This window comes from Chinchilla lanigera, unplaced genomic scaffold (assembly GCF_000276665.1).
Source record: "Chinchilla lanigera isolate Chin_1 unplaced genomic scaffold, ChiLan1.0 scaffold00013, whole genome shotgun sequence".
In the NCBI taxonomy this organism is placed as follows: Eukaryota; Metazoa; Chordata; class Mammalia; order Rodentia; family Chinchillidae; genus Chinchilla; species Chinchilla lanigera.
The window spans coordinates 7835064-7862691 of NW_004955414.1; the positions used below are offsets into that span (position 1 = coordinate 7835064).

General features: G+C 35.4%; 1 protein-coding gene across 7 annotated transcripts in view; it reads left to right on the plus strand.

Annotated features, from left to right (window-relative positions):
* Dlg2 (discs, large homolog 2 (Drosophila)) overlaps positions 1-27628 on the plus strand; it is a 1924417-nt gene that overhangs the window by 587816 nt on the left and 1308973 nt on the right. The window contains exon 1 of one of the 7 annotated variants that reach the window (XM_005379790.2): positions 15115-15428. The exons of the other annotated variants lie outside the window; for them this stretch is intronic. Within the exon in view, the coding sequence (XP_005379847.1) occupies positions 15387-15428 (42 nt within the window). The 5' untranslated portion in view covers positions 15115-15386. Of the gene's footprint in view, positions 1-15114; positions 15429-27628 lie in introns of those variants that run through there. 7 annotated transcript variants of the gene reach the window in all.

Genomic DNA, 27628 nt, shown 5'->3' on the forward strand with positions numbered 1-27628 from the left:
TTTGGCCCTGCCAAATCTCAGGTCATATTTATGGTGGTGATGAGATTTTTTTTGTCTTTTTTTTTTTTGAGACAGGATCTCACTATGTAGTTCAGAGTGGCCTTGAATTCACAGTTTAACCCACGCTGGCCTCAAACTTGTGGCGATCCTCCTGCCTCAGCCTATGAAGTGCTGGGATTACAGGGGTGCACCACCACACCTGGCTTTTTTGTTTTTGAGACAGGGTCTCACTATGTAGTTCAGGCTGGCCTTGAGCTCACTTTTGTAGTCCAGGCTTGTCTCAAATTTATAGTGATCTTCCTGCCTCAGCCTCCCAATTGTTGGGATTACAGGCCTGTGCCACCCCTCCCCCTCTCCCCCCTCCTGAAGAGATATTTTGTCTACCATATTGAACCTTATAGATTTAAACCTAGTTGTTTCTGACATTGAAGCCATTGAGTCTATATTACTCCATGCTAAAATATGACACTTACTAGGTAAAAGCCATGTATTTATTTAAGCTGAATATTTAAGTTACAAAATCATATATTTTAACTTGAAAGCAGACTATTGAAGATCATCAAATTGAAGAGTTCTTTCCATGAACTCTTTCCAGCCATTCTTTCTTTGGTCATCTTTTCGGTCTGGCACATTTTGGTGCATGTGTGCCATCAGGATTTCTCTTTGGACATGCACAGTGGCATGTAGAAAAGTAAATTTAAAAATACTTTCAAAGAAGCTAGCAAGGAGTTTAGAGTCTGAAATCTGCTCTCAGAATGACTTACTATGTAACGAGAGAGAAAGGGTGTGGAAAGAGAACAGAAGTTAGTCTGCTTTGGGAAGGACTTCCAGCAGCGTGGGAGAGGAATTTGCCATGGTAACTTCTGCATCATCCTGTAGGGGTGGCAGGAATACCTCAAGGGGAAAAGAGGACACCTCTTAAAAGCCCATCTCTTGTTCACTAAAGCCTAAATCTCATCAGAAGAAACCTGAATCAATGGATATGATACTCTGGCCTCCTCCTAATTTGACAGCTTATATTACGATCAGAGAGGAAGCTACTTCTTTAATAGCCCAGTTCACTATTCATTGTTACTTAGCATTGCTCTAGGTCCAGTCACTTAACACCAGTTTGTGGCTAATACCTCTGTCTAATGAACAAATTTGCCTCAAGTCACTGTAGCCATGTAATTTATTTTTCAAACAAGGGCATTTCTGAGAATAAATGGGAATATTATTAATTACACTAGAACAATGGGCAAAACCCAGAACTAACTCTGCCAAACTAGGACAAATGATCCTCCTACATAAAACTGATCTCTACTTTCTGAAGATATTTATTGGAAACAAACAAAGACCACCCAATAGGCAGGAACTTTTTATTCAGAATTTGCTGTAGAGCATAGGGGTCAACCGCCATCAGTTTGGTTAGGTAGAAAGTCAAAAGCAGGCAGTCTATAGTAGAAAAACTTTATAGAAGGGAGAGGGAGGTCCTTAGACCTATTCTGATTGGAGACTTTTTTTGTATAGGGGAGACAGAGACAGGCTAACTGGAATCAGAACATTTTATTAGAGTATTTGTCTTGTCTTATCCTGAGTTAGAAGCAGAGGTAAGACCAGCTGGCAAAGGCTGGCAGTCACTGACTGAGTCCTGACTGAGGCCAATTGCTACAGAGGTTGTTGATCAAAGACCTATTGTCATATGTGAGCTGGTCATTGTCCATTTGTATATTTAGTCTTTCAAACTGAACTGTTTACTTAATATGATAGTGCATTGGGAAGTTTTAGGAACACTTTATCTGTACTGCCTAAGGTTGTTTCAAAGGTATTTCTGTGTTTTATTAAGTAATTATTAAATTTGTATCGTTTAGAGAACACAACATTGTTTTATATTTTTATGTATATATCTTTTATATATCTCTTTGAATAGCTGAATTTTAGCCTGCTTGTTTTCAAACTATGTATTCAATTATAACTCTGCATATGTTTAATTTTTGGAGTACTTCAAGAAATGTAAAAACACACATACAAAGGGCTATATTTAAATACATTTATAGTGTATCTATATTGTAGATAAATTGCTCACTAGGCATATGTTCTTACATAAGGTGTGGCATTGCTGCTAATAACTTGTTGCTTGCAGTCCCTGTCTGCATTCCTGTCCAAAATAGCAATTATCGGGGAGTAGGGTTGAACACTTGCCTAGCATGTGTGAGGCCCTGAGTTCAATTCCCAGTACCAAAAAATAAAAAGGAAAAATATGTAGGAATTGTGGTTAGTAGGTTTGGGAGGAAGGGATCATCTGCAGATGAGGCTAGCAGTGGATTCTTCCATGTGTGTTTTGCCAGTTGAAGATTGAACACATTTGTGAATTTGTCTAATCTTTTAAACATGTAAGTGAATTTTTATGGCCTTTATAAGAAAGAAATTTTATCTATAGGGATATATTAACTAAATTTGATTGTTCATTGTGAAATAGAAGACTTTCAAAGTCTAAAGGGTTTAAATTATTAGTGTCAGCGATCTAAAAATCAAACCAAAACTCTTAGCAAAAGAAACCTGTGTTTAGAATTGATGCATAATTAAAAGAAAAATTTATGACTTTTTTTTCATAAAACTTAGATCTCTATCTCTACCTATAAAAGCTGTGTGTAAGATGTTTGTCAAGAAATTGGAATGAAAGCAGACATGCAAATCAATGGAACAGGATAGAGTTCTTGTTCAAAAACAACCAAAAGAATGTTCAACGCTGATCTTTGACAAAGGGGCTAAAATTCACTTTAGAGGAAAGATAGCTCCTTAAATGTAAGGTGTTGGGGAAACTGGCTGTCCACATGCAGAAGATTAAATCTAGACCCACATCTCTCACCATGCACTAAAATAAAATAAAAATGGATCAAAGAATTAATCATTAAGTCACAAACACTCAGTCTGCTGGAAGACAAAATAGGTCACTCGTGGTAAACTTATAGTATGCGTGCTTAGTAGGCTCTTTATATCACTGAACACTCTAAAAGGATTGCCATCATGGAAATAGGTAAAATTCTTAAAGTCATAGGCATAGGCAAGGACAGAATTCTGTAATTCTAGACAGAATTACAGTTGCATAGGAAATAGTTTCAAGAATCAACAAATGGGATCATATCAAATTTAAAAATTTTTGTACAGCAAAATAAACAGTCAATGGAGTGAACAGACAACCTACAGAAAAGCAAAAGATTGCCAGTAATTCCTCAGAGGACTCATATCTAGAATATATTAAAAAAAAAACTCAAAAAAATTAGGCCCCCTAAAATAAAAAACCCAATCAAACAATGAGTAAGCAAAATGAATAGACAATTCACAAAAGAAGTCAAATGGCCGTAAATACAAGAAGAAATGCTCATCATTGGTCATTACAGAAATTCAGATTAAAACCACACTGAGATTCCATCCTAACTCTGAAAATGTAGCCGTCATCAGGAAATCAAGTAATAACAAATGCTGGAGAGGATACAAAGAAAAAGGATCCCTTTTCTACTGTTTACAGAAATGTAAACTAGTATAATGACTGTAGAAGTCATTATGGAGGTTTCTCAAAAAACTGTAACTAGACATTTCTTTTGACCCAGCTATTCCCCGTCTAGGAATCTTCCTGAAAGGTTTAACAGATATGGTACAGTGATACATGCATACCCATGTTTTTAGCAGCACAATTCCTAATAGATAAATCTTTGACATGGCCCATATGTTCAATAACAGGTAAATGTATAAGGAAAATGTGGTATTTATACACAATGGAGTATTATTTTGTTATCACAAAAGATAAATTTGAGTCATTCATGGGAAAATGGTTGCACCTTGAGACAATAATGTAAAGCTAAATAAATGAGATACAATTATCATGTAGTTTCTCTTACATGAGAAACTCAGTAAAAACAAAGAGCAAAATAAAAGGTAACAGGAAGTAGAGAAATCATTCTCAAAGGGAAAGGAGAAGAGATGGGAGAGTGAAAGGTTAGGGGATGAAAAAAGGAATTTTAATGTATTATATTCCTATAGCAACTTCCCACAGGGAATGTAAGCATACTGCACATATGTACTATTAAACTAAAAGAAAATAATAACAATGAATAATAAAGCAGGGTAAATATAATAAGTACTGCATAAAAAGTTAAAGAAAAGTGAATAATTGCTGATATTTTATTGATTTTTGTTGGATATATATGAAACTGAAATTATGTGGACACAATAACAAAATGAGGTGATATATCTATTCATAAAAGATTATGGGCTCTGGGGTAAGGTATACTTTGCTTCCTTAACTTTGTGTATGTTATTTAATTTCTCTGAACCTCTGTTACTGGTGGTTAGAGATCATAATACAAAGCTCAAATAACCATTAAGAAAAACATAGTGTTTCCTGCTGCCTTTTCTAGGAACTGAACCCAATGTGGACCCAGGAGACCTGGTTGCTAACACAATTTTGTGACTAATGACAACTACTTTCCCCTTTTCAGGTCAGAGATCTTTCATGTTTAGAATAAAAGAAGTCTACCAGATGTTCACAAATGCCCCTTCCACTGCTAAATTTTTCTATTTCCAAAAACAGATTAAAACTAGTCATATATTTTTAACATGACAAAATACTACTGATATTATAGTATTTTAAGCTAACTTTTATTAATATCAGCTTACAAGTCCTACCATGTAAATGTCAAGTCTTTTCACTGAGCTGACAAAACTCCTATTTCTAGTATATTCTGGTCAAACCAATCTGCCTACCAAGCCTACCAGAATTCTATAAGCTCTCTGTTCACCTGTCACTTTCATTTGCAATGTTCCCTCATCAAGAAATGTTTTTCCTCAGGTCTTTTCCTGTATTTTCAGTTATTAAAATTTTAGGAATTTTACCTGATCTTCGGACTCCTCTGTGTCCTCTCTTTGCCCTCTAACTATAATCAATCCCTTGCTCTCAGGATCTTCACTATGCGTCTCCCAGAAATATTGAATGGAAAAAACATAAGTTTTGAAGCAATTGAGATGTTAGTTTGATTTTAATTTGTTTTTTTGTCTCTCTATGACTTAACAATTTGTTTAGTCTCCAGGATATCATGAAACCTATCTAATGGGGTAGGCTTTTTTTCTTCCAGATTTTATAAATTAATGTATGGAAAGCAGCTAGAATCTAGTAAGTGCTCACCAAGTGCTTGATCAGGATAGATCCTTTTCTTACTCTTCATTGACAGTTATCTAGATAGTTATTTTAACAATTGATTTGAAAAATCTCTGAAAGGCAAGAGTTGTATCCTATTCTTTTTTAGTAATAAAACCTTTCTCATTTTTTATTTTAAAGAGAATAAAAAATAAGAAGAAACATTAAAAACTGTACAGAATTTCAGAACAAGATGATAGGAAATCAACCATGGTTTTTATATTGTGTATTGTTATCTTCAAAGTAGTTGTTCAGATTACCAGGTATAAGCATGTAAAATTGGTCAAAAAATATTAACTGTTTCTTTCAATAAACCAATAGAAATTAGTTGTACAAGTATCTTAGCTGTTTTGTGTATATATATATGTTGTTCCCTTGCTTCTTTCTTTTCTCCTTTCCCTAGCAGTTTCTTTCCCCTTCACAATATCTATTGTACATTTCAGATTTTATTTACTCTTTCAGGTTCTTACACTAGGGAGACAATATGATGTTTACACATGTGGGTCTGATTTATTTCACTTATGAGTGTAGTCTCTAGTTGCATCTTATTCTTTAAAACAAAGCAAATCTTTACAGTTCCTTTACAATTTAAGAAATGCATTTCTGCCCCAGTTTCTTACTTTTTTAATCTCAACAATCATCTTTGTTTTAGAAAAATTAGAAAATCCAGCAACACAAAAATAAAAAATTTAAATTACCATAATCTTATACTTTTAAAGACAGTTACTGTCAGTATTTTATTAGGCAATTTTCTAATATATGTATGCATACATGTATAAAATATGTATATGGAAAATATGGGTAACTTTCCAAGATTTCTATTATATTGGACATATAAAAGATACCTGTCATTTTAGATATACTCCATTATATTTTAAATATTCATATTTTATTAATTTGACTAATGATAAAAATTCACAGATCTAAATGTTTAATTTCTTTTTCACTAATTCTTGTAAGTGAAAATTTAAAAGAAATATATGAGTTTAAGGCTTTGTGTACTATTATTACCTCCTATGTAGTTGCATCATTGTCTAATTTATAATGTTTAGGAGTGTTACAAAATATTTAAGTATTCATAAAAATATTTAATACTTGTGAGACTTTTATTGGAATTACTCTTCTTATTTTAAATATTTTAAAATAAGATCAAATGAAGTCTAAATGTCTTATTCAGGGATATTTCTCATTAACAGCAAGACTAGGATCACCTACATAGTATTCTGAACCTAGTATTCTTTTTTTCTAAGAAATAACTTCATTAATTTATTCATATGCTCTTTAATAAATGTTTTGAGAGTCCAGCTAGCGGATGAGCATATTGTGTTGAATACAGTTCCCAATCTCATAGAGCTTATATCCTGACAAGAAAGGCAAGCAGTAAGAGATTAAGTAAGAGTTCTAAATTACAATGATGACTACAAAATTAAAGAGAAAATGCAGCAAATCTATAGAATAGTTGGCCCTGATGCAGGGACAAATCAGTTAAGATTTATTCTAACATAGGCATCTCAGTTGACATAGGATAAATAAATTGTTTCAGCTGGACACGAGGGTCTTCTGGGTTACAAGAGAGCCTTCCAGAACATGGTTCTACAGTCTCACCATTACTGGCATTTCATGCTGGAAATTCTTTGTCATGGGGCACTGTCCGGTGCACTGCAGGAGGCTAAGCATCATTTCTGTTTTCTATCCATTGGATCCCAATAATAGCTCCTCCTCAAACTGGTAATCAAAAAAGGTCTCCAGTTTATGAGTTTTTCTTAGAGGGCACAGGAATCAGCCTTGATAGAAAAACCCTATTCCAGACTTATGGAAAAGCATCTAGGAAGCTGCTGTGTTGAGGACGGGCATGACACTGTCTCGGAACTGAAAGAAGTTCAGTGTGGCTGGAGCATGGAATATGAAGTGAAATCTGATCCAAACCAAGCATCGTACCTACTAGGACTTTGAAGACTCTGCTGATTATTTCAAATTGTATTTGAATAGCACTAGGAAGCCAGCACACTTGTAATTGCAAATAATACGATTTAGATCTATGTGTACAGAAAATTGCTATCATTTCTAGTTCAAAAGTGGATTTGAAAAGGTGAAGAATATATGTGAGGAAAACGTTTTGAAGGTTTCCACAGTGAGACTCTCAAAGCCCCCAGGAGAACACAATTACTATGGATATGGTGAAAACATTACAAATTCTAGAAATATTTAAGAAGGTTAGGAAAGCTTGATTATTCAAAGGCTAAAGTACCAAAGAAGCAGTTGTCAAAGATGGTTGGAGATGCTGTTCACTAAACTAGAGAAAATAGAAGAGAAGGACATTTTGAACAGAAATTCAAAGTTTGGTTTTGGCCGACATGAATTTGAGGTTCCAGTAACAGTTAAGAGTTCGATGAGTAGACTTGGATCTCAGAGAAAGGATATGGATTAGAAAAAAGATTCAGAAGTCATCATCACAGAGATGCCATGGAATAAACAAGACCTCGGAAAAGGAATTGAACAGGAAAATAAGAGAACCGAGTTTTGAATCTCAAGGAACTTAGGCACATAACAGTCTCAGGCTGAAGGAATAGTAAACAGTTGAGGTGATAAACCTTGAGGTAAAAAAGAGTATGGTAAAAAGAGAGGGCAAGAGTCAGCTGTTTCAAATGTTCTGAGAAGTCCAGAAGGTGAAGATGGAGAGGTGACAGTTGAATGAGTAGCATGCCGGCGGTGGTAGCCATTTTCCCGGAGGAGCAAGGGCATAACCTAACTTTTTTAGGAGTTAATGTGAAAAATGAGATGAATGAAGTGTGAAGTGTTGGCTTTCCTCAACAAGTTGTGTGTGAAGGAAAGAGAAAAGAGAGGAGCTTGCTATGGAGTTATGGTTAGGAGAAGAAATTTTTTTCCTGTAATTATTTTGTCACTGTTGTTTTAAGATGGGAGAGACTTGAGTGTATTAAAATATTATGAGAAGGATTGAGTATAAAGGAACACACCTGAGATGAGGAGACTATTTGCTGTTGCTCCAGACAGTGGGAAGGTTGATTATGGAATGCACATGGTAGCAGTCACTTTAGGTAGAGAATGACATTCTCTTTGTGACAGGAGGCACAAAGGGAGTTTGAGAGGAGATACTGGCTTTTGTTTTTGATTTTTGTTGTGGTAAAAATTGAAGATTTCCTGTGTGATGGCCTTTGTTTTCTCCATGGGTAGTAGGCTGTCATCTGCTGAGGAATGGGGGTGGAGAAAGGTCTGAGGCGTGGAGAGAATAGAGAAGTTTTTGTAGAAGCTCTTTGGGATATATAGGACCCGAAGTAATTGTTATGGGAAATTTAGAGATTTGCATTTAGGAATCTAATTCATAGGCTAGTGGTGGAATCTAATTCCATTTTGCATATTTACTATGTAGCCTTTCCTGTGAAATTTTCAAGAATACAATTTTTTCCATTATATGAGGGATTATTGTTCATTGTGTTGTTCAGAAATTTACTAAAATTTTCCACCAGACCAGAATATTGTTTCACCGGTAGAAGTGATATTTGTGATGTTTGAATCTCCAATTCCATATATTCACCTTGTACAAATATAGGTACAAGCCACTTTACCTATGCTATACGTAATCATTTCCATTGAAATGCACTTTAATTTCAACTCTTATTTCTTTCTAATTTTACCATGTTGAATTTTAAAATTATATGTCAAAGTAGGTTATTACCTATTGTTTTATGACTGTAAATGGGATATTAGAATTATTTATATATAAAAGTAATGTTGTGTCTAATGCTACTAGAAATGTTAGTAGGAATGTAGAAATCACTGTCTAGATGCTGGGATCTTAAAAATTTTGCTCCAAGCTTTGAAATTAGAAAAACTAGTATTGGAGTTGAGCCTGTAGTTTCTGTATAAATCTGTGCAATTTACTTAATTACTGTGTCACGTTTCCCTAATACATATACAAGCGGTGATGACAACATCTTCAGGGCTGGTGTGAGGATCGAGACTTAAATTCATGAACTGAGGTGAGAGTATCCCTATGCATCCAGAGCAGAGGGTACCCAAAGCCACAAGATGAACATTGTATAGGCTTTATGGCTTAGTAAATTTAGTGGCTGGTAAGTAATATAATACATTATTATAACAAATATTTTTATAACAAATATTTTTAGCTTACAAGTAACATTTATATTAATTTTTAAGATAAGCAATAGAGGCTGGGCATGGTGGTGCATGCCTGTAATCCCAGCACTTGGGAGGCTGAGGCAGGAGGATCACTGCAAGTTTGAGGCCAGCCTGGGCTACAGAGTGAGCTCAAGGCCAGGCTGAACTGCATAGTGAGATCCTGTCTCAAAAAGACAAGAAAAAAAAAAGGTAAGCAATAGAACATCAAAGATACTCCATTTTGCTCCTGTGCCTCCAGGTATTTATAATATAATCTCTTCTACCTTTATGGATACTTTAGTAAAAAGTCTACACTACTCTGAAGTGTTTTGTAATGTATAAATTAGTAATTATTATCTCAGAAAAATTTCAAAGAATGTGCAATTAATTCCAGAATATATTAATCATGATATATTAATTCATCTAAAATGAAGGATATAATCAGCGAATATAAAGAAAACTAAACTTTCAGAGGATTCTCTTTCAGGTTGATTGAAAATCATAGGGAATCCCTAGATAATCTGCACACAGCTTGTGGAGTATCATTTAAGTATTTGGAAGTTATTCAAGAGAAATAATAACATTCTTTTACCTCTTCCTTTCCCTATTATCATTTCAGTCTCCTTCCCACTAAAACCCCCCAGTAATTACATTTACTTCATTACTCATAGAGGGTACACAGTCTGCATACCCATTTCTTGTAGTCCCTATGACGTTTCTGTGATGATGATGATGATGATGATAATGTAAAGTAGGTTCGTGATCTTTTACAGAGGAATTTTCTGTGGTGGAGAAAGTTTATGTAACTTGTTCAAGGTCGCACAACTGACAGATAGCAAAAAGAAAGGAGTTCAAACACAGGTTGTTTGTTTTTTAAGCCCCAAGAAGTATTAAAGTTTCCAAGAGGTAACAGACTACATTATCAGGTGTTTTTGTGGTTGCTTACTCAAGTGGTTCCTATCAAAGAGGCTTGGGCCTCCACTGTGGTATGTCTCATTTACACTAGCAATCACATCTCTTTATTTTCTATACTTCTCTCTAAGGTTAATTCCGCTGATGTCCTCTGAAATCCACATCTTCCTACTTTGTGGGAGCTTCAGCTATCACTCTTTCTCTTTTCCTTTGGAGCAGCAGTTCTCTAACATTTTCCTTACATGGAAATGCTGAGTCACATACCAAGAGTTTCTGATTTAGTAGTTTGAGGTATGACCTGAGAATTTGAATTAATTTCTTCCTTCTTCCTTCCTTCCTGCCTTCCTCCCTTCCTGCCTTCCCTTTTTATGGATGCTGGAAATGAACCAAGGGCCCGTGATAGACAGTATTCTACTGCTGTGCTATATCCCCAGCCCAGAATTTGTATTTCTAACAAGTTATCAATGCATGCTTGTGCTGCTAGCCCAAACGCTACAATGTCAGAACTACTGCTCTGGACTTTGGAGCAGAGATTGGCAAACAACACGCAAGGATGTGGTTTTACATTTTTAAGTGGTTGCAAAAAAAATATCCTTTTGTGTGTGAACATTAGGTAAACTTCAAATTTTAAAGCTTATTAATAAGATTTTATTGAAACATGTTATGTAATGTATACTTATATAGCTATCTACATATGCTGATTTCTTGCTACATCAAACTTGAATAGTGAGACAGATTTATCTTTTGCAAGCCTAAAATATTTACTATCTGGTCCTTCATAAAGTCAGTTTGCTGATCCCTACTCCAAGGCAGTAATTTTCAACCCTTGGTAAACATTGGGATCAGGCAGGCAACTTTATAATCTACCAAGACCTAGGTCGGTAGAGATTATGACTTAATGGCTTTGGAATGTGACTTAGTGGATCTTTAACATTTAAACATAGCTAATTTTTCTTGTCTAAACAAAACAAAATGAAAACAAAGTAAACTTATACCCCTAAGTAAACTGTCTACTCTAAGAAAGAACATCAATATAAATCATCTGTCCATATTAAAAGATACTGTTGCTGGTATTGTCTTATATTTTTTAAAAATCATACTGGTATATTATCTTAATATTTTTCAAAATTTTTTATAAATCTAGGTTATATTTTAAACAACATTACATGCTCACTGCTTAGAATACACAAACCAAAGATATGTAGATGTTAGGTTCTAAATTTAGTGCGTAAGGTAAGAAGTGTTTGCAGCCAAGTTTAGTTGATAGGCACTTTTTCATTTCAGAATGAAATAAAGTAGTTGGTTTGTACTTAGGGCCATGTTCTAAGACAGACATACTGTTTATGCACACTGAAGTTACATACAGAACAGGGTGATGTGCACGTAGAGAGGAATTCAGAACTAAAACCAACTAAGGAATCAGCAGATTCCTTTCCCCATCTCACAATCATCCCCCGACCTTTGCTCTCTGAATATTGTAATAGGCGAATCCACTTCTAGGATTACCTCCCTCTGTGACTTCATTTCTCTCATTTACTAGCAGGGGGTAGTTGAATACATAGTTCATTGGGAATGATTCTCCTAAACATGGAAGTGGATAAAATGAAAAATGAAAGATAAGGTTCTGCTTCTCTCCATAGACCCAATTTGAATTCCTAATGGTTGACATTGTTAAAACATTGTACATATACTCCTACTTACAATAATACATGAATATGCACACACATAACAGGTTCAAACTATACCAGCTATTTAAGAGCCTTATTTTTACATTTAACATTTCCCACATAAATATATATGTTAATGCTTTATATTTTCTAATACCGGTATACTATTTTATGGTATAAAATAAGCTGTAATCTCAAAAACTAGTTCCTACATGAATGGATATTTAGATACATGCCTACATAAATACATACATACATGTATATAAGATGAATTCTTAAAAGTCAAATCATGACATCAAACAGCATATGCCTTTTAAAATATTTAATAGATAACCCAGCTATCTTTTGAAGCTTTTTTACCAATTAATGTATTCCAATTAGTATTTAATATATCAATCTAAAATTTTTTCTAATTTTTATATTATTCCTTAAACATATGGTTGGGTATTTTTTTGGTTGGGCATTTTTAATGTGTTTTTTAATCCTTTTTTTTGTGTCTGAGTTGTCACTTTATGTTCATCACCTATTTTTTTATTCATTCTTACATGTTTTTCTTAGTGATTTATGAAAGTTTTTTGTATTTTAAGAAAATTTATCATTAAATATATTGCAAATATTTTCCAAGTCTGTCATTTTACATAATTTATTCAGGCAGAAGTCTTCTCCTTTATATACCTACAATTATATATCTTTCTAGTGTGGCTTCAGGCTTCTCTACTCCATGTTTTACAAAACCATATTTGTTTTCTTCTAATATGTTCATAGTTTAAATTTTTATATTTTAATTATTGATCCATATAGACTTTATTTTGTTCAGGATTTATCTTTAATCTTTTTAATGAAATGAAGAGTTAAATCTTTGTACCCATTTTGCAAATGATAAAGAAAAGGATCTGGCATAGAAATGATTTTGCAGGGCTACTCACTGATAGTACTGAAACCTGGATTTATTTTTCTGTCTCCAAAATTATGTAACCAGTTAAAATTTTCTTCCATAACAACAAATGTTATTTTCCTTGCAGGTACACTGCCCAGTTGAAGTTTTACCTTAAAGAAAAGTACTTTTTGTCTTGGTTGTTAATGTCTCATTTCCTGTATCTGTAAAATAAGAATACTAAGGCAGCTATTCCAGTACACTTCAGGGAAATAGAAAGTAAATCTACAGGTGTAGCCTACACCAGTGTGAGAGTCTGTAAACTAGAAAATATACTTAGGAGTTTAAACAGGTTTTCAAGGACAAGAGCCCTTTAAAAAATGTACAGATGGTAAAGCTGTATTTGAAGTCCTATTAGAAGGTTTTCATGACCTCAACAGAGAAATGTGAGCTTTTTCACCAATAACTTCACTTTTGTTTAGTCCTTTCCTATGAACTGCTCTGAGATTTGTAAAACTTTCCATCTCGTCCTTTGCTTTTTCTGTTCAAATGATCTGAAATAATACATACATTTTCTTTTCTCTCATATCCTAATATAGAAAAAATATTTGATAGTAGTTATTCATAGATATTTTCTAAAAAAAAAAAAAATTCTCTCAACACCCAGGTGTTAAAAGCTTTTTAAAATTGTCTGGTGTTTTCCATGGTATTGAGTTGCTATGTTTGGGTTCATTTACTGGGAAGCGCTGCAGGGAATGTAACCTGCTAAGACCTCAGGAGAGGGAAATGTTATTAACTGAAACACTTGGTTCTGCATTTAAAGCCATTAATAAAAGTTGTGGAATGATGATAGCTGGGTGTCCATGTCTATTTTTTAAGGTCCTGGAAGTCACTGGTTGTGTTGCAAGTGCTTATAGTTTGTAATTACCTAGTCTCCTATGACAGACGGAACTGGAAATCAAATTAAGTGGTTGCCTTCTCTGATGCTGCTAAAGAATCTCCGGCTTAAACTAAGATTGCCTTTTTTCTTCCTAAAAAAAGGCACAAACAATGACAGCCCAAAATAGCTATTTAGTCAGAACTGACGACACTTTCTGCATGCTTGTCATTAAGAGAGAAATAGAAAATCCCGCTCTTCTTGGATTTCTCTCCCTGAAATACCTTGCTTGCTCCTGAAGCTGCCTCACTTCATTGCCCAGGAGAAATGCCCAGGGACTCTGCCGGTACTTCAGCACCACTGCAGGCTCCAAAGGGGAGGTGGCTTATGCAAACATATCAAAGAAAAATCCTAAAAGTCACTGCAGCTTTTTCCAGTGAGTTATGCTGTTCTTCCCTGTTGCTATAAGCTGATGGGGAGCATTGTGGCGAAGGCATAACCACTCTTTTCCTCCCACTATTTTTACTGCAGTGAGAACTGTTCCTTTTTGCTTGCATTTTGCCAGATAGCTGTAGAATTCTAGCTGAGCATGAGAGCTTCCCAAAGCAGGAAATCTGAGTTTAGAACCTTCAATTGGACTTCTTCCTCTTCACTAAGTAAAAATTGAGCTAATTTGCAGCATCCAATGCCTGACAGAAATGACAACAGACAGTAGGATCTGACGATGACGATGTTTTTGAATTAAGTTTTTTTCCTTTATGAATTCATAGGGGCAGGAGCTTTTATTTTTCTCTCAATATGTTCTTCCTTTTAGAGCAGCTGAACATTTTATATTCAGCATCAGTAACTGCTGTTCTGAGGTTAGACTCTCCCCTAGAATCTTAGGTCGTCAGTCCAGTTCCATCCACTTTAGATGGTCATCCCTTACCAATAAAGTATACTGTAGTTTTGGAACATTACATGCGTTGCTTTATTAAAGAGCCTAGCAACTTCAGATATCCCTGGAAGACATAACAGATCGTACAGGGGAGGGAAGTAAGAGAAGGTGGTATCTCCCAGCCCGATAACTGCGGAGCACCCAGGGAAACCCAGTTCACGTTTCAAAGGACTTTAGGAGACAGTGATCTTTTGGTCTTGCTCCTGTTCCGCACAGAAAAGCAGAATGAGACATACTTGCAATGATGTGTAGTATTTGCCAAACAGGGTGCTGCATCAGAATAGCCTGGAATATAATGCAGAGTTTCTATTAGACCTCCAAAGGGAAAAGGGCTTCCTCTTCATTTACAATCTGCCAGATGCAATCCCATTGTAAAGTATCTAACAGGATAACAGCAGGGCTCTCCAGAAATATAAGTAACTCATTGGTTAAATTGCAATTCTTCACCTTTCCCCCCTCCTTCCTGGGTGAGCTCATTCCCCCCTCCTTTTTTTTTTTTTTTTTTTAATCCAGTGATTTAAAATGCTAGAAGGAAAAGCAACTGAGGTCTTAACTTTCAGATGCTGAATTCTCAGCTAATTGAAATTACTGGGCACAAGGCTATATATAGCCAATGAAGAGATTTTGAGCTCTCACTCAGTGCCTTCAAGACATGTCGTTTTGTAGTCAGAGAAAACAGAGATCAATGCATTTTCAAACTGACAGAGGGAACGGATGCTCCTTAGTAGCACATGCCCAGGATCGTGTGTGTGGGGCTTGCGCTGTGCTGAGACGCTGAATACCGGTCCATATGCTCCTTATTTACTGCAATGTTCTTTGCATGTTACTGTGCACTCCGGACTAACGTGAAGGTAAGAGGAGGCGAGACGGCAACTGGGCACAATATACATGTTAAACCAGCTGCAGAAAATGTCTACCTTGTGTAGCTCCAGGACTTTTCCGATTGCTGGCTGAGCAGGCAGATTATTACAGGTGGTTGCAAAGGCTTTGTTTTATTGTTGCCGTGCAGCCTCGCTGGGGGAGCACGCTGGAACGCTGCTGTGAAGTGACCTTCAGGTTTAACTGTTTGTAATTCAGGTTCATGCTCACTCTTGGGGGGGTGCGGGGGGAGGAAAAGATGAAAATTATTTAGGTAGGCCAGAACCAAGAAATCAGAGGATGTTAAAAAAAAAAAAAAAACCAAACCAACAAACAAAAAAAGCGACAGGGCACGCTTTGAATTAGGATTTAGTCTTTCTTTGAAAAAGTGCTATAAGCTGCCTGTGTTCATGCAGTTTAATTGTTTAAGAGCCGGGCTTTAAATCCAGCGGCTGTAATGACATTAGAATGTGATCTGCGGGATACCTGGCCATTCTGTGCCGATAAACAAGTAATTATCATTGGGAATTGATGATGTGAATCACCCAGATCATCGGCTCTGGGTGGGCTGGTTGCTTGGGCTGCGTGGGCGCTGCTGCCCCGCGTTTTCACTCCACTGACATTTGCTTGCTGTGTAGCTAATGAGCTTCTAAAGTTGAGTCTAAGTTTGGGAGATTTACCCCTTGTCATGAACTAGGGCGTTTTTATTGGGAAGAATTTCTGACACTATTCATTCAGCCCTGAGCCAGAGAGACCAGCTGTGGAATTCCAGTTGCATAATTTAAGTGAATTACATCCTCAGTTAACATTTTGAGCTTGTATTTCTTACTGAAGGAAGTCGAAAAAGGAAAGTGATTGCATTTGAGAAAAAATATTAAGAGGCAGTTATGACTTAATACCTAAAATAGGGATCTTAAAAATAAAAAATCAACGTAGAGTGTTTCTCTTTTTATTTTATTGGGGGAGTGTTTAATGTGTTTGGGTACTAAAGTTTCATTTTCTGTGTATTTACAAGTTTCACTAAAGAACTCCCTGCTGCTCTTTTGTAAGTCTTTTTGTTTACCATTTGAATTTCAAACAGGTAGTATTTATGTTCAGATGACCAATTCTTTTACAAGTATAGCTAGGAAGCATTCTGTGGATCATGTGGAGTTCTATAAAATTTACTCTTACTACTTTAAAAAATTAACTTGAGTAGTCCTTTTTCTCATGCTGGAGCTAATAACAGAAAAATATTTAAAAGCGTGGAGAGTATACCACATATTAACTTGGATTTCCCTAGCACTACCTCACATTCTGAATTATGTGCATAATAGTCATTGTTTAGAAAAATTAGCGAATTGTTAATGTTTTCCCTCCTTGTTTTTTTAAAGGAGAAAATGCTTTCTTCAGAAGAAGTACCATAAATAATGTAGAGAAAGAATTAACAATTGTCTTGATATTTTATTGTTGTGTTTGAGAAGTACAGGAAAACCTAGTCTAGTGTTCTTTTAATATTGGCTTTGGGAAACCTCTTTCTACTCATAACTACTAACAGTTGTCTTTATAGTCTTAGCTCTCCATTTCTCTCACTTAATTCATAAGCAAATGAATGAAGACTTCAAGCAATACCTTACATAAGTTCAGATGATTTATTAATGAATTCTCAGTTCTTGACTAATCTGCACTGAGATACAGATACTTCTGACACATTGACCAATACAGACTGAGCCCTATGCAGTGCCACGTATAATATATAATCTTGCTTGCATGTGAGTCAATTCACTTCAGTTTTCAGTACGTTTATAACATTTCAATAAGTAGTTCTTGCACTTTTTTATGTAACTTATAATTTTATTTTGTGGTTATCTTTTCCTTTTGAGATAGCAAGGTTTGTAAAAGAGTTTGCAGTTTAAAGCAGTCGAATGTTTTACCAGCTTGGTGCCATACAATGTCACCTAATATTTTAAAATTTGTATTATATTATTTTTATATTTTAAAGTGTTTGATTTTATTTCCATTATACTCAGAGCTACCTATTTGGTTCTGATAAAGTTTCTCTTCAGGTGTGTAGTTTCTGATATTTGCCATGATTTGATGTAATTATTGTTACAGTGACCCAAATATTTAAGGCGGTTAAAATTCAAAGAATAGAAACATCTTTTGTCCATTTTTTCTATACAGAATAAACTGTTAATGTCGCAATCTGTTTTTTCTATATTTTGTCAATAGCCTTCATAAAATACTATAATCAAAAGTATTCCTTGAGAGTGTTGTGTTTTAAGCTATTGTAATTTTTCATGTAGCAATCAAGACATTAAGTTTGGACCATTAGTGTACACACACACACACATGTGTGTGTGTGTGTGTGTGTGACTCCTGGGTCACCATGTACTCAATCATCTATTAAAGTTTTTTGAATGACAACTGTAATTTATGTGTTATGCTAAATTTATGCACTAATATTTGTCTTGAAATCTAAGATTGATAGAAAATAGTCATTGCTTTAGGAAGTTTCCAGTTTAGGACAAGGCACAGACATATAAACAAGGGCTTGGATTTATTATAAGACCTGTAATGGACCTCTATGTAATATATAATTGTAGCATCAGAACAAACTGCCCAGTTTTACCTGCTGATTAAGAAAGGTTTCACTGAGAGGTCACCTTTAAGTGGAGCATTGGCAACTGATAGAATTTCACCAAGCAGCCCTGAGTGAGGAAATCAAGCTGGGTGGAGGGAATGACAAAAGCAGGGAGCTCAGAAGAACACTTTGTAGAATTGTAAATAGTTTGTAGTGGGTTGAGTATAGAGCCTTGCAAGGCTGAAATGATAGAATTAACTGAGCAATCATCACAATTTAAGTCTTTGAAAACTGTGTTACTTTGTTACCTAATTTTTAGAAGAAAGGTTATCCATAGAGGGAAAAAGAGATGAAAACTTCTAATTAAAGGGTATTAGTTATGTGCTGCTTCCTTGTTAGCTTCACATTGAGTAATAAGGATTTATATTTTGGGTTTGTTTTAACTTTTTACAGATTATGATTAGAACAATTTAATTTGATTCTATTTACACAAAAAGGAAGCAACCATTATGTAGATGTACAGTTCCATTTTGATCTGAAATTGCCTATGTAAAGTGAAAAGTGCCTGTGATGAGAAAACATGGGAAGTCCATATCATTTTGTCCCTTCAAATAACTCTATTTAAAGTAATGATACTGATGATCATTTTCCAAAGTATTTTGTATCCCTTATCTTGCTATTTTCCTTCTTTTATTGTACTACAAATGCACTTATGTATACATTCACAAGTCCACAATCCCTGAAACATGAATGCAAGCATTAGACTAATATCAGAGATAGGAAAAATAAGATAGAGGAGAAGATGACCAGTTGCTCTATTCATGTGTCAGAAGAAGGCTTGGGGATAGGGTTTGGGTCTCCTGAACCTTGACTTACTGCTTTTTCCAGTAAATCTTCCTACCTACAGCCTTTTAGTTTTGAAATTCCTTGGAAGTAAGAACAATAACATTAGAAAAACAGTGTAACAATGATTTTAAAGCATGTGTTCTTGACATTTAAAAAACCTCTACATTTGACTCCATCTTCCTCATGTATTGCACAGTTTGAGAATATCTCTTACCTTCTATATTCAGTCTTCTTCATTGTAAAATATGGTAATATTAACTCTTAGCTATTATAATTATGTGAAATAATTGTGCAAAATGTTTCTTAGAACAAGGTATGAATTGAATCAATTCAGTAGAGTGTATCAAATAACAATAAGACTTTGGAGGTGCTTTCATCAGAAAACTTTAGAAATTGAGCCCAATTTTAAAAATACCTGTATTTAATGTGAATGCAAAATATGTTGAGGCATACTGTCTCTCCAGCAACACTCTCACTAGCATAGCCACACATGCACAGGCATTAACAGGTAAGCTCTGTGGAAGCAGGAATTTTAGTTTGTTTTGTTCACCTTCAAAACATCAGCAGAAAGAATAATGCAAGATACAGAATAGGTGTTCAATAAATACAGTACTTGCTAAATGAATGTATTAACTGAGTCAGAGATATCTTATTTTTTATTCAGTCAGTTTCTTCCCAAATTACTTCTTTATCTTATGCTTTTCAATTATTTTGAGAGAAAGAAAAAATCTCACTTTGAAGTTATGTAGACTTGGGATTGGATATTGGGTTTGGCTGTTATAAGCCCCTTGCTCTCAGTCAAATATTCTTTTGGATCTATGCAGCCAGGTTGTAAAACTAGGGTGGAGGGAATCAATAATTCACACTAAAACAATTTATCCAATGTCTAAACACTTTAGAATTTAGCCACTTATCATACTCATTTCCACCAGATTTAGTCAGTAAAATTTCTCTTTCCCAAACACCACACCCTTTGTGGCTCTAAGCAGTTGCTAAAATTGTTCTCGGCAATGAGGATTCCTTCTGTGCATGGCCATGCTTGTCTAAACTTTATCCTTCCTTTAAGAAATAGTACAAGAGGTTTATCTTCAACGAATAGAAGCCAGTCAAACTAATTCCTCCACTTTTTCTGTCCTTTGACTTACTGAGTACAATTTTCCATCATTCATGACATCACATCTTATATTGCCCTATGTAATTTGGTTACATTTCGTTATTTCTCCCACCCCAACTAGACTTGAAGCATTTTAAAAACAGGAGCTATATATGATGTTCCTCATTTACATAACTTATTTGTATTTCAGAAACTCAAAAAGTTATCAATGGACAGTTCAGAAACTCTATCTCCTTATGCTCTGATACCTAATCCTTGCTATGTACTATGATCCATCGCACATATTGATGCTTTGAATAAGTATGTCATTTACTGTAGGGTAGGGCCCATAGGATTGTGACTCAGAATGTGTGGACTGTTCGTGTAATGCCAATGGCTCATGACAAATCAGAAGTGGTTCCTGTCAAAGTTCCAACTGAATAATTATCTCTTTCAGAATGCCAATAATAAATTAGTCCCTCACTGGATTGCTACATTATGATCTCCAAGTGGTTACTCAATATGTGAGATTTCTGATCCCTAAGCTTACTTAATGAATTAGATTTACAATTTCTAATAAGATCTTTAATTCAAAATTTAAATGTGAGTTAATTAATGGCAAATAAAACAGTATACTAAACAGTAACAGTACTACCATTTAGCATGCTCTTCATGTGATCCATGGACTACACCTAAACTTTGTACATTTTCTCTCAAAATACTTGTTCGAGGTGTAGGATGTAAACATTATTATCATTATATTTGATAGATGAGAAAACTGTAGTTTAGGGTACAAAAATGATTTGCCTTATGTTACAATTATTAAGTGACAATAATTCCAGCATTTAACCAGGTCTGTTCCATTCTAAACACTTTTTATGACCTTCCTAAGAACATAGATATGTAAATTGTAACAATTACCGTTTCCCTGATACCTCAAATCTTTTTAAGAAAGCAAGGAATCAAATAAATAATGCAATTGTATACGTCTTCCTGTTCCTTCCTTAGATTTATTTCTAATAAGTAATGCCCTGAGTCAAGCCTGAAGCATTCTTTTATATTTTCCATCCATTCTCCACCAAATAGTAAGTAGCCGTTATGGCCCAGACACTTAATTATGTATTATAAAGAATGGAATGAGACAATGGACTCTACCCTTATAGAATTTCTATACTAGAGCAACATAGGTGAACAATTCACAAAATAGTTAAGTAAAATACACAGTGCAGAAAGGTAAATGCTAGGAAGAATTTTTTTTAAAGGTAAGAAGAATGGAAGTATCCGCTGGGGGAGGGGTAGTGATACCACTTTAGGTAAAGTGGTTCATGAAGGTCCCACTAAGATATTTTTGAGTAAAAACCTAATGGATATACAAAGAATAGCCATGTGTGAAAAGATAAGAAAATACAAGTGCAAACACTCAGGGTGGAAACCTGCCTTGCATACTAAGGAACATCTAAGAAACTGCTGGGACTGGAAAGAGAAATGCGAAGAGGATCAACCTGAGTAACTCCTGTGGGACTTGATACCTCAGGTTGCCCTCAGTGAGATGGGGAGTGTGTGTTTTCAGTACAGAGCAGCTACATTCATTGTGGGGAGTTGGTACACATATGTAACACATTTTCATTCTTCTCTGGCTTCCTACTCTTTTCCTCCTCCCTGGCTCCTTTCATCTCTTGAATCCTTCTCATTTGCAAAAGCTCTATCTCCATTTTTTTTCAATTCTTTTCCTTAATCCCCTTTCTCTCCCTCTTTCCATCTCTTATTCCCCTTCCCATTTGAGAAAGATCTCCCACTTCCTACTACCTATCTTTTATTTTGCTCTTGTTTATATTGTGGGTTTCTGATGTAAGAGAAGCCATGTGGTATTTAAGCTGTATGTCTGACTTATTTCACTAAATATTATGGTCTCCTTTACCTATGAATGACTCAAATTTATCCTCCTTTATGGCAGAGTAGTACTTCACTGTGTATAAATAGCACATTTTCATCATCTATTCATCTGTAGATGGGAATGTAGCCCATTTCCAAGAATTAGCAATTATGAATTGTGCTGCTCTGAATATAGGTAAGCATGTATTGCTATAAAGTGATATCCTTAACTCTTTTGGAAAGATCCCTAGAAGAGATATAGCTGGGTCAAATTCTATTTGTAGTTTTAGGTTTTGAGGATTCTGCATATTGATTTCCATAGTGGTGAAACAATCTGCTGGAAGACAATATAGTTAAAACTCTTGAAGTCATAGGCAAAGATAAGGATTTGCTGAACAGAACCCCAGCTGCACAGGAACTAGTGCTAAGAATCAACAAATGGGATCATATCAAGATAAAATGCTTCTGCACAGCAAAGGAAACAGCTACAGGTCTTGAGCAAAAAAATCATATCAGTCAACCAGTGCTTAAAATCAATCACTCAGGCAGTTCTGTGGAAAACTGGATTTAAGAGTTCAAGAGCATAGCAGGAGACCTATTAGAAGTTCCCACGATAAGCTAGATGAGAGATGTTAATACCTTGGATCCCGTGAGACTTGGGACAAATTGTCCAATTATAGATATATAATTACACTTTTGGGTACTTGTCTTCTTTTTGTCTTTTCCTGTCCTGATATTGAATTCTCAACTGTTCTGTATTTGATCGGTATTATTCAAGAAGAAATGTTGATCACCATTGAAGCTTTACTGTTTTTGAATCCTGAACATTTTTAAAAGGCAGCTTGCCCAAGATTTGAATCTTATGCACAGATCTAAGGCTTTTCTTTGCCTCGGATCTTCTGAGCCTCAGGTCATACCTTCCTAGTTCTTAAATGCGCCTACTATAAGCTATTGTAGGGCAGGGACTATGCCTTATATAGAGGTATATCTCCATTGCTTTGTGCATGCTGCTTGATAAATAAATGTTTGCTAAAGGAGTATATCTTGGTTACTTTTCTCTTGTTGCTGGGACAAAATACCTGATGCCCAAAATTAAGGAAGGAAAGGTTTATTTCGCTTACAGTTTGTGGAGGTTTTAGTCCATACTTGGCAGGTTACAAGGCAGACTGGCACATGGCAGAGAGCTACAGCTGATGGCAACAGAACACAGCAAAGCAACAAACACACACCAGGGCGGAATGGCCTCAAGTACCCTTTTCCTCTCCCTTACATATGCAAACTATCCACCCCAGGGCGGGTGTAGCTCTCACACCCATAATCAATCAAACTCTAAAAGCCTGCCCCATGACCGTATGAGGCTTTGGGGGGACACACAGACACAAACCATAACAGAGTAATAATGAATGAATATTAGCTGCTCAAACTGCTGTGCATGTTGTATTGAGTGCCTCTGTGGTCTGAGTGTGGTGTCAAGTAAGTATAGATAAGCAACAGGGAGAATGTATTCATCATTCAATGAGTTTCCTCTCTAACGGAAAAGTAATGCCTCTGTTTCTTCAACCTCAAAATCTGTAGAGAAACAGCCTGGGGCAGTGGTAGTGAACCTATGGTACACAGTGCACAGCTGACTGTCTCATTGAAAGCTCTAAAAGGTTGCCACTGTTGGGCAGAGATCCTGGAAATGACACTAGGTAACTTTTCATAAGACAGTTTGGTAATACCATCTTATGGGTTATGTTCACAATTAAAGCAGGGAGTCAACAAATCTGTTGAGAAATTACAGTGGTTCATGAACTTAATTTGTTTTATAGTTTTGGGGAAGATGGCCACATTTGTGTTTGTGTGGGGAAAGTGGCCGCAGTTGTCTTTGTCTCCTAATGTGGAGCTTGTGAACGGTAGCAAAATTGCATCGAAGCTTTTGTTTGAGAACTGAATTGTTTGCAAACAGAAGTGTTTGTGAACTGAGGTATTGCTGTATTTGTAGTAGATGCCTAAATAACACATAGATGCAAAGTTTTTCCAAATGTTGGATTGCACCACATCATAAAGAATAAATTTGAAATTTATTTTAATGTAACTTGCAAAAAGTAATACTTACCCCTATCAAGAGTTACACACTTTGGTATTATCTATTCTATTTTTAACTTTAAAATGTTGTGTCTTTGTTTATAAAGTTAGTCAAGATTACCTAAAAATATTACAATCAAAAAATATTTAAGGAAATGTAATTCAGATTGATCTCTTTAAAACAGATCCCTTCATTTCTTTTTTTAATGAATGTGAGAGCGGAATGGGTTATAACTCACAATTAGAAAAACATTGTAACACATTTTCTGTCTTAAAAAGCATACAACCTCAATTAGGAATATGCAAATGAAAAGATGATGAATTACAACAGTCAGCCTACACAAAGTACGAAATATGTGAAAGTTCTGGACTGAACACAGAGAGCTGACCATATAGCCTGATTAAATTACTGATTAGCATATTCATTTGGGAATTCATGGTTCAGTGCTTACTTTCCTGCCCTGGCCCTTCAAGTTTAGGGTCTATTTATCTAATGCCCCAGCATACTTAATAGCAATAGCTAATATTTGTTGCATGTTCATGATATATCAGACACGGTGTGTATCACTTATTTCTGTCTCTAAGAAAATTTTATTACTATATACATATTGTATGTGAAGGGACTGTGCCACAGAGGTTTAGTACATTGTTCATGGCTTCATAGCAAGAAACCAGTGGACTTAGGACAAATGACAGGCACAGGTACCAACAGGACAAACCAGTAACTGGCAAGGCTCCTCTCTTAATCTTGACCAGTGTGTTGGTATGTGGTGTTTTGGTCTTTGACTCCCTTCTCCATAGGGGCTATGTTGTATCGTTTAGTTCTGATGATTTATCATCTCTCCTCTGGCTTATTAGATTTAGCATCTGGACATACCTGTTTTGTTGTGTCAGTTTCTTCCATTAGCCATAGCCTGGTATAATTGCCCTGAGTCTGACAAGCTATATCCTCCTCAGGATGTGGAAATGTGGAAGCGAGGCAGGGAAGCTTACACTTAAGGGATTTCACAACCAATCGAAGTATGAACACCCTTTGACAAAGACCTGTTTACGAAAGCCTACACTTATTGGTAGTACAGTAATAAGGTAATATAACTCCCCAGGATAAATTAGCATTGCAACATGGCTTGGAGAATCTATCTCTTGAGAATTTGAAAGGGAAAAATAAGCAATAAAACTAAAAGATATTTGTCCCTGGGAGGATGTAGCCCTAAAAACTTCTCAACATTCAGACAAATTTGTCTTTCTGTTTAGTCTGGGACACTTTCAAAAGGCAGCCTATGAAAACAGCTAAGGGAGTGTCTTTCTTTAAAAATGAAAGAAAATAAGGTAACAGAAGGAGAAAACTTAAGAGTTTTTCATTTATTTGCTTTTACAGGTGCACCTAGATGTAGATGTTTTTAAAGGTGTACATAAATTTACTTATTGTAAAATTGTCTACCTAGAATTATTTATTTCTTAAGGGTATACTTAGGTTGCAAGTGAAAACTGGTAATGGGAGGTGTAGGGAACTTAGAATGCAGAAGTAAGACAGGCCTCTGCAGGAGATACCTGGACCTTGGAGTAACTGAAGGAGCCCTTTGCACTCGCGTTGGGGTTAGTGATTAATTTATGAACTGCATTCCTTCAGAGTCTTTAGGAAAACTAAGTTAAAGAATCAGTTTTACGTGGGTCAGTATCTTTTATAGCTCTCAACTATTTTTAGATTGCGAAATAATATATGCTCATTAAAAATATATAAAGTACAAGTGACAGAAGTTTATATTTTTCATTACCTTGCTTCTCATAGCAGGATTCTTTTCATTTTCCCATGTGTGTGCGTGTGTGTGTGTGTGTGTGTGTGTGTGTGTGTGTTGGATCAAAATATATTTGTAGCTTGTGTTTTTGTTCATAATATGTCATAGAAATAGTCTCATGTTAATAATTATTTATTTGTAAGCATCTTTTAAAATGGCTTCATAATAAGGAAGGATTTTCTTTTTCTTTTCAAAAAGTAAACACCAGTGTACAGGGACAGAAAGCATTGTTTTTCAGACCATTACTCAGACCAGCAGATGATAGAAAGTTTTCAAGTGTTACCTTGGAATAACTTTGAAATGAGATGCAGTTTCAAAAGAATATATGGTGAGAATGAGTTTTGAACATTTAAAAGGGAAAAATGTATGCTTAACGCAAGTATATTTCTCTAGCTGGTCTCCTAACCCTGTCTGTATACTTATCCCAGCTGAAAAATATGTTTTGTGTTAGGGATATAAATGTTCTTTTTTTAATAGAAGGCAGACAGATATTTTACTTTTATTACCACTATTTTCCTAGGCATTTAGAGTGGAAATGTTGAATTCAGTTTTACATCTCTGGCCACCACAGAAATCCAGTCAGTCTACAAATCCCATCTCTCTGTGAGGATTTTTCTCTTTTGTCTCTTTGCACTGCTACTTTCCTCACTGGGGGCTCTTCCCTGGCTCTGTATCACCACTGGGACATTCTTACTGGCTTCCCTCTTCTCCCTCCTTCCTCTCCAAATATATGCTCCCATGGTGGCACCACGCTTTTGCTTAAGCCAGAATTAAAAACTGTCCATTCGTTTCCCTGCCCAAGCGGTGTCTGTGCTTCCTACTGGCACCAAAGTTGTCACGCTGATGGAAATGCTTCCTCCCAGCCCCTGCATACCTGTGTTTACCTTTTGAAAAGTAAAAGAGAATCCTTCCCTATTATGCATCCGTTTAAGAAGTTGCTTACAAATAAATAATTATTAACAACAGGAGAATATTTTCTGTGACATACAATGAACAAAGACACAAGTTACAAATATATTTTGATCCAACACGCACGCACGCACACACACACACACACACATACAAAGAAAAAAATGAAAAGAACCTTGCTATGAATCTTGCTACCCTTACCCGCTGCAGACCTCAAAGATGCAGGATTCACTTGGAAAATGTTAAATATCTAAAGAAAGCCAGTAAAATGCCTATGGAAGCCATGATGTTTGGTTTTAAACTTGAAGGGCACTGTGGGTTTGTTTGTGCAGTTGAAAATTCTTTGGGGCTCACATTAAGGACTCAACTCCTTTGTAAAAATTTGAGACAATGACTATGAGACAACATTTAGTCTTCAAATGTTGAAATGATGAGAAAAGTCACTTGTAAAAATCTCCAGTTACAGTTCTCCCAGCCAACACCTCTACTGGTATCCTGAGGCAACTAAATATGGAACCCCCTAAACAACTTGAAAAATCAGTCACAAAACTGGCCTACTTGTTTCCTTGGCAGCTATTCTTCCTTAAACCTGAAAATATTTAAATTATTTAAAGATGATAAAGGGAATTAAAACCTTCTATTAGTATTTTCGTATTAGGTAATAATTGTATACATTTAATAACGCATATATTTGTGTTTTAAAAATAATTACCAGATTAGACTAGTTAAGTGATTAATTTTAGAATGTCAAGCAATTGATTCTTACTTGTAGTTTTTAAGTGAAAATAAAAAGAACTACCATGGGAAATTGCACTGGAGCATGTAAGAAAGCTTAACAGACCTTATATTTTAAGTTTCATTTATTAGTTATAAAGGGATTTTTTTTAAGTACTTGCAAAGGTTTGTTATTCAGATAAAATACTTAAACAAGGAAATTTAATATATAAAATTTATAAATAAAGATTAAAATGTTTAAAGGGAATTCAAGTTTTAAGAACTTCCCTAATGGTGATTGTAAAAAATCTTGCTAGATTTATAAGCAGAATA